Source organism: Hakea prostrata, chromosome 4, assembly GCF_041222555.1.
Source record: "Hakea prostrata isolate BN-2017 chromosome 4, UWA_Hpros_2, whole genome shotgun sequence".
In the NCBI taxonomy this organism is placed as follows: Eukaryota; Viridiplantae; Streptophyta; class Magnoliopsida; order Proteales; family Proteaceae; genus Hakea; species Hakea prostrata.
This window is the reverse complement of record NC_142603.1, coordinates 54,355,953-54,363,271: the sequence shown is the minus strand read 5'-3', so window position 1 is coordinate 54,363,271 and position 7,319 is coordinate 54,355,953. Positions and strand designations below refer to the sequence as shown.

At 36.3% G+C, this 7,319-nt stretch overlaps 1 protein-coding gene across 1 annotated transcript; it reads right to left on the bottom strand.

The window, feature by feature from the left end:
- Window positions 1-167: 167 nt before the first annotated feature.
- Window positions 168-5,181, bottom strand: LOC149019677 (cyanidin 3-O-glucoside 7-O-glucosyltransferase (acyl-glucose)-like). Its single transcript, XM_089153643.1, has 12 exons — window positions 4,607-5,181; window positions 4,452-4,515; window positions 4,076-4,134; window positions 2,652-2,727; window positions 2,481-2,552; window positions 2,248-2,335; window positions 1,769-2,027; window positions 1,570-1,685; window positions 1,220-1,440; window positions 1,004-1,141; window positions 733-823; window positions 168-647 (listed from the first exon to the last, which is right to left on the bottom strand). Exons 1-12 carry the CDS (start codon window positions 4,754-4,756, stop codon window positions 425-427), a joined length of 1,557 nt encoding a protein of 518 aa, XP_089009769.1. The 5' UTR covers window positions 4,757-5,181; the 3' UTR covers window positions 168-424.
- Window positions 5,182-7,319: the final 2,138 nt, after the last annotated feature.

Genomic DNA, 7,319 nt, shown 5'->3' with positions numbered 1-7,319 from the left:
CGGGCAAGGATTAGGGTTCATAGGTCTCCATAGTTCATTTGATGGGTTGGTCATTTGGTTTATGAGAAGCTCTTAGGGCTTTGCTGCTAAACTTCACTTTCCTAGCTATGAAGGTGTTTGAAATAAAAGCGAGTGAAAAGAATTTGCTAAAAAACAGAACTAAAATTTCAGAAAATGGAGATGTACCTGGTCAATGAATTTACTAAAAAAGCAGGTTTCTGTTTTTTCAATTTAAAATAGGGATGACTACAGATTCTGTTTCTGTACCATAGACGAAACTCTACACTTTATTTGATGATTGAGACCCAATGATAATTTGGCCATTCACTCTAAGAAAACATGTATAATGGCAAGTGAAAAGAGATACAGAGATACTATGAAGATTGTGAAACTCAGGAATCATGAAAACATAACTCAAATCAAGTTACTGAGAAGGATGAGATGTATCCATGTTTTCAGTCTCTGCAATCTTGCTCTTCTTCTTGAGGAAATTAGAGTACCAGTGAGCAGATAACTTAGGCCATCTCTTCAATTCTTTGCTCTTGAAGTCCACATGAACCAATCCATAGCGTGCCTGGTACCCACCAAGAAGCTCAAAGACATCTAGGAATGACCACACAAAGTATCCTCTCACTTTTGATCCATTCCTTCACAGACACAAAAAGATATATGGAGTCATCTTGCATACTATAAAAGAGAGAGTGAGGATCTGATCTTGGCTTGTTATTTTACCTAATTGGTTCAAGCATGCTTCCAATGAATGCATCCAAGAAATTGATCCGGGCTGTATCATTAAGTGTCTCATTTTGTGGTGCTCCATAACCTTATCAGAACCAAATCAACAGGTTAGATTATTGAAGAGTCCAATTAGAACATTAAGGTAGTTGATACAGAGAACTCTCAAGATTTGACCTAAGTGAAGTGTAAATTTCCTCTGTAACTCAAGAGGCATGAGTGTGTATATGTGCAATAGAAACAAGCAAAATATGAGAGGATGATGTACCATTTTCTTGAACAAAGACAGGAGGGTTTCCATAGTAGTTCCTTAAGTAGTCAAGCATACTAGTTAAGCCGGATGGAGTAACGGATAGTGTTGAAGAACCAGGCACAGATGGATCAGTGGGTGTCTCATTTCTGGAAACTGCAATGTGGATTCAATCACTGTGAGGAGAAGTAGAACAATTCAAAATTTATACTTAAAAGAGTTTATTGATATTACCTGAATATTGGATTGCCATGTCTCCATTGTAGTCTGGAAGGCCTACATGAGGATTGATTGGGTTATCTTTAACATAGACTGAAAAATAATGGTTTAGTCCAATAAAATCTGATGACCCTTTCACTAGTTCAGACTCTTGTTTGGTGAAAGATGGTAATCTTGATCCAACTTTATCCTTCATGATCTTTGGGTAGTCTCCGAAAATTAAAGGATCGACAACCCTGCAAATTTAGAGGACTTCATTAAATAAAACCAAGCTGAATTCTAACTTAACCAGTTTTCTGTATATATGTTTCTCTGTTCATTGCATGAAGCCTTATGGATCGAAATGTAACAAGACTTTCACATACCAGCCAATCATAAAATCTATGGCTCTTTGGGTTGCCCTAACATCAGCTGTTGAGTTGGTGAAAGGGTAAAACCAGAATGAATACACATTCATGCCTACCCAACCTTTCTGCTTGGCCTGCAATAAGCTTCCATTAATGAAGACAAGAAAATATAATAAAATCTTTCCTGATGCTAAGTGAAGACTAGGGAGAAACCCACTATGTATTTTTCTTTGTACAGAGCAGAAACTGATGCATGAGCAAGCAAACAATGATGCACTACAGTGTAAGGCTCCACAGAAGAGTTTCCACCAGAGCAATTGAAGATGCCATACTGTGGAGAGCATCTGTAAGGTGGATAAAATCCCATGTCATAAGATGATATAGATAGGATATTGGGTTCGTTCATGGTAGTCCAGTAGGAGACTCTATCTCCAAACTCTCTGAAACACACATCTGCATAGGCTGTGAAGTCCTCCCTGATTCAAAACAAGGTTCATGTCAGGATTGCTGTTGATTTCTATAGAGAGCTTGGTATGCATTCTTAGAATAGGTTCATGGAATGAAAATGGAAGTCTGATTTTCTCTACATTTCCACCTCAGAATGCTTCTAGTCCTAGAATCTATTTCAAGAATGCATACTAAAAACATTATTGAAACATATGAGAGAGTTGTCATAAGGAGAGTCTGTGAAGTTACACAATCTTTGGGCTAAGCCATCCTCCATATTCATCTTCAAGTACTTGAGGAAAATCCAAATGGTAGAGTGTAACATGTGGTTCCACCCCTAGTTAGTTTAAAAGGAAAGATCAATGAGAAATTAATTTACTCCTTCGAAACATATTCATTATATACAATAATCACACAAAACTATCTAGAAATTTGTCTTTTGAAGGCTCTTTTCTAATCAGTTCATATGAAATTAGTCATACCATGTCTGATCAGTTCGTTGATCAGATTATTATAATACTCAAGACCTTTTGGATTAACTGCCCCTCTCCCATCTGCCACAAACAAACATGGTGATTCACTTAATATGCTAGACAAGATAATCAGACTATTATGCATGCATAATCAGGCAATGTGTCTCTAAGAAAACATACTTGGTATAAGTCTTGACCAAGATATGGAGAACCTGTAGCCTTCTAGACCAATATCACTCATCAGCTTCACATCTTCCTGCAATATGTAGTTGTATTATTTTTAATATAATAAATATAGGTTATGTTTACTTGGATTTAATTAAATGCATAAATTCTTCTTTTATTTCTTTTTAGAAAAGTGTATTTCATTTAGTCTCACATTAGAAATTGATAAGTTTTAATTAATAACTGCTTCCAATTAATCACAAAATATTCTAGAAATAGTTTGAAAAATAAAGCTAATAATTAAGTTAAAATAAAATTATTTGGTTGTCATCCAAAAGTGAAAGATGATTCTTTTCTGATTAGAAAAAGTGTATGCCAGTCTAAATGGATAAAGAAGAAAACAAGTTAATAAATTATATGACACCTAGATAGTGTCGAGTCGATAAAAATATTTTTTTATTAAATTAAAATATTGAAAATGACATATTATTATATTTATCAAAAATACTACAAGCAAGTCAAACACCCTAAATTGAATCGATCTTATTCCTACTCCAAGCCCTCCAAACCCTATCCCTTCCTTAGGTCAAAATTTTGAGCCTAGACCTTATTTGGACTAAAAATAGATCGAGGTGGATTCGAGCTATTGGGGCCAAATTTGCACCCATAAGTAGGTTTCCATTTAATATTCACTTTTTATTTTGTCTCTCCAATTAAAGGTGGGTAAGAGGGCGGGGCCCGCTATCTGGGTGTCAATATGTTGCCTTACTTCTAAGGGTATCTGGACTTGATAAATAGGTTCCCATTTAATATTCGACTTTTTATTTTGTCTGTTTTTTTTCTTCAATGTATGAATGAAGGTGTTAAAAAAAAAAAAAAAAGGACTGGTTGGGGCCAAATTTGCACCCATAAGTAGGTTTCCATTTAATATTCACTTTTTATTTTGTCTCTCCAATTAAAGGTGGGGAAAAAAAAAGACCAACCAGTCTGGCAACAATCTGAATTTAAATCCTCTTCGCCTAGCCTACTCAGACAGCCATACACTTGTGTCAGGGCAGCACAGTGTGAGTCCCACATTTATGTAATTGTGAGTATAAAATTGTACAAGCAGGCTAAGTGACGAGGGTTTTGGACTCTAACAATGAATCCGGATCATTGACCCCGTCAGGGATCACAAAGTGCTCCCCAACGGCTTACCACCACAAAAAACAGGGGGGCCAGGGGTGGTGATGAGAGTTTTTTTTTAATATTTTGCAGGGTGGGCCCCACCATTTTTATGGTGGAAAAACCGTCGGTGCTCCCCGTCGGGGGTGATGATCCAGATTCTCTAACAATCTCTCCCCTTTGTTTCAGATACTTACTCCACTTAAATTAGAAGAAAAAAAAACCTTTAAAACCAACAAAACACAAAAGGATAAGGTGTAAAGGAAGATATTCGCCTTATACTTGTGGTATTGATCTGCAGTTACATCTCCAGTGCTCTTATCAGGCATTCTTCCTGGCAACCACAACCAGCTTTTCATTTATTATGCAATCAAAAATGAACAATTCAAAATTATATTACTAGTCATCTTAACCCAAAAATAATTACATAAAATTCAAACAAAATTCCTGAGAGTTGAAGATCAGGGGAAAACCCTCAAAATCAGTATACAATTTTAGTGAATAGATGTAAAATTACGGGAAGAAAAATAAGTCAAATAGCTATTTCATAGAAGAGTTTTTTTTTTTTTTTTTTTTTGGGGGGGGCTAAACTATGACATAGAAAAGACGGTCATTATAATAACAAGATATGAAAATCTGATTTACTCTTACCTTGATGAACAAATATATCCCATGAACTAGGTGATCTTCCATCCTCTGCTGCTGCTCCTTCAACCTGCAACAGAGAGTAAGACCAGTAAAGAAACAACAGAGCTTCGACCAGGGGAGAATTTATGTAATGTGGTGATGTATAAATCATACTACACCTGATAAGCTGAAGTTCCAGCACCAAAGACGAAATTGGAGGGGAAGTCATGGCGGTTATATTTTGGTGGGTTTTGGCCTGAAACCACCTCTGCTAAAGTTAAAAAGCTTAGCAGAAGTAGAAATTGCCAACATTGACTACCCCAAAACATCGTATTCTCCCCGCTTTCAGCTGCGCAAGAGAAGCTCTACACAGGAGTACAGTTAAAAAGGCTTCTCAAGTCTCAACCAATTGAAGTGCACTGTAACTGAACTGAACTGAGCTTCTAAGCTGCTGGTTTAATACTACAATGTCTATATTCCAGGGTGGCTACAGAGATGCTTATAATAGAACACGTAAGTAATAACTAGGGAAGTTGGTTATAACCTGATAAGGTTTTGGATTTGAGTGAGATTTCTAAGCCCTACAAAAATTCACCCTCAATGTGTTTGGTGCATTTCACTTTCCCAAGGGAGAAACTACAAAAGCAGGTTTAGAAAAAGATTTTCTTAGGCATTTGATCAAACAAGACGTAGGCGTACCCTGTTTGTCATTTCTAGAAGGTGCCATGCATCCATTGGCAGAAGGGCTTTTGGAACTCCTCCGTGATGCGTCAGCGCTGATGAAAAAAGATTGGAGAGCGAATGGAAGGCTGTGGTTTGATGTAATATGAACGGTTGTTAATAAATGAGGTAGACACGGAAGTGATAAAGACGGTGAAGACAAAGGCCGACATTTTCCCTTGGTGGCACAAATCTTTGTCCTGAAGCTGAGGAGCATCTCTTTTTTCTTTTTCTTCTGATGCAAAAGGGAAAAGTTTATAAGCTAAGAGTTGAAACTACTCAATCATAGATGCATAGCCTCAAAATAAGCAAATTCTACATGTTCATTTGTTAAGCTTAGTAGTCATTCTTTGGTTGCATCATGTCTTAGATTACAAACTTCTAATTTGAATGTAATCAGTAGTATTGTTGGGGTAATTGTATTACAAATTCTTCAAACATACAAAAATGAAATTGCAATACAATTGAGAGATGAAGATCTTTAGACAATCAGTAGAGCTTGAAGTTGCAACCGAACAAATCACCGATCAATGAGGTTGAGTCACACCTTGAATGCTGTCTTTAAGGTAATTGATGCACTCTACTACTAAGGGTTTTTCGCACCACCACCTCCAAGATAAAGCAACCTCCAACTAGAAGATGAGGTAGTTCTTCTAGTCCATTCAAGGAGCCAAAAGCTAGAGCACAACACTTAGACAAATTCAAAGAAAGAAATTAACTTTGTAACACAAATAATGTGAGAGTGAGGAGTGTCTCAATTGCACACCACATGTAAGGAAGGGTTGGGTTTATATAGGCCCAACCCTCACCTTACACCCCTTAGGATTCTTAAGGGCCTGTTTGGTTACATGAATCCGAGAATTATACCCGTTTGGTTGTAAAAACCTCTAGATTCATGAATTCTATAGATTCACCTTTTTACACTAAAAATGTGAATATGTAGATTTATGGGTAAGGGGTGAAATCCAGAGATTTCAAAAAAGCTATACATTTGCATATTCACAAAAATCACGTCAATCAAATAGTTTTTTAGGATGAATCCACTGATTTCATTCCACAACCAAACACTTAATTTTATAAATTATGACTCTATAAATTTGAAGTCTACAGATTTGAAATCTCTAGATATTTGAAATCTCCAGACTCATGTAACCAAACAGGGCCTAAGGCAATGAATTGGATTTAATCCATTCAATAACCTCAACCCCACTCATGGTAATGACCATGAATGGTCATGAAGTTGAAATGAGAAATGATGGTCAAGAGTTAGAATTGAAGTAAATTCCACCCTTCAAGTAACCCCACCACACCACCATGATCAAGACCATTAAGACCCATGTCCAATGTCATGAAGAGCCTCATAACCAAGGTCATGAAGGACCTCCTTTACTCATGATGTCTCATTACCACCCTGACCTCATGGGTCCCACACACTAACAAAACAATTAAAATAAAAAAAATGCAAAAGCTAATTTTGAAACTTAATATATAGATAATATAGATTTTAATAAAAAACCTAACAAGTATCATTGCCAACATAGGGTAAAGGGTATGAAATAAATGCCTTATCTCTTTGCATGTGATGAGATTATGAGATATTTTTCTGTTGTGTTATCACACAAGAGGTAGTGTAGTTGTCCTTTCTTTAGTTGGGCTCTTTGTATTGTCCAAGTGGTTTCTAGTATTTCCTTCAAAAGGTTTCCTGCTGGTGCTCTTACTGTGCTTACTTATTAGATGATTTCATTCCATAAGAGTCATACGCTCCATCTATCTCCATCTAGTTCATTAGATACACCTGCGCACATAAGTATTGGTGAGTTTCCAAGGTCATTAGATGAGTTCAGACATCTGAAAAAAGTAGGTTGTAGTATTACTTTTGCATTGTTTAACTTAGGGTTACCGTTGGTGAGGATTTTCAGGTCTCTAATCCATCTATTTACATTATTCAGTATTTGTAGAGGGTTGGGTTCTTTATTGCTATAAACCTTTGCATTCCTTTTACCATATATAATAACAGGTTATTATGAAAATGGAGAAGAACCATTTTTTAGTATTTTTTATTTCATAAAGAGGGTTAGTTAGAAAAGAATTGCAAAAGTTAATGGGGGAATTGTTGTTAATCAATTCTGTCATGAGTCCCAATGATCTTGCTGCCTAAATTCTCTTCGTCCA

Excerpts from the sequence above, each read along its gene's own strand:
- LOC149019677 (XM_089153643.1), bottom strand. The coding sequence starts at position 4,756 with ATGTTTTGGGGTAGTCAATGTTGGCAATTTCTACTTCTGCTAAGCTTT. Across the intron at positions 4,135-4,451 it reads GGATATATTTGTTCATCAAG|GAAGAATGCCTGATAAGAGC; the intron begins GTAAGAGTAAAT and ends TGTGGTTGCCAG. Across the intron at positions 648-732 it reads AGCATGCTTGAACCAATTAG|GAATGGATCAAAAGTGAGAG; the intron begins GTAAAATAACAA and ends GTGTCTGTGAAG.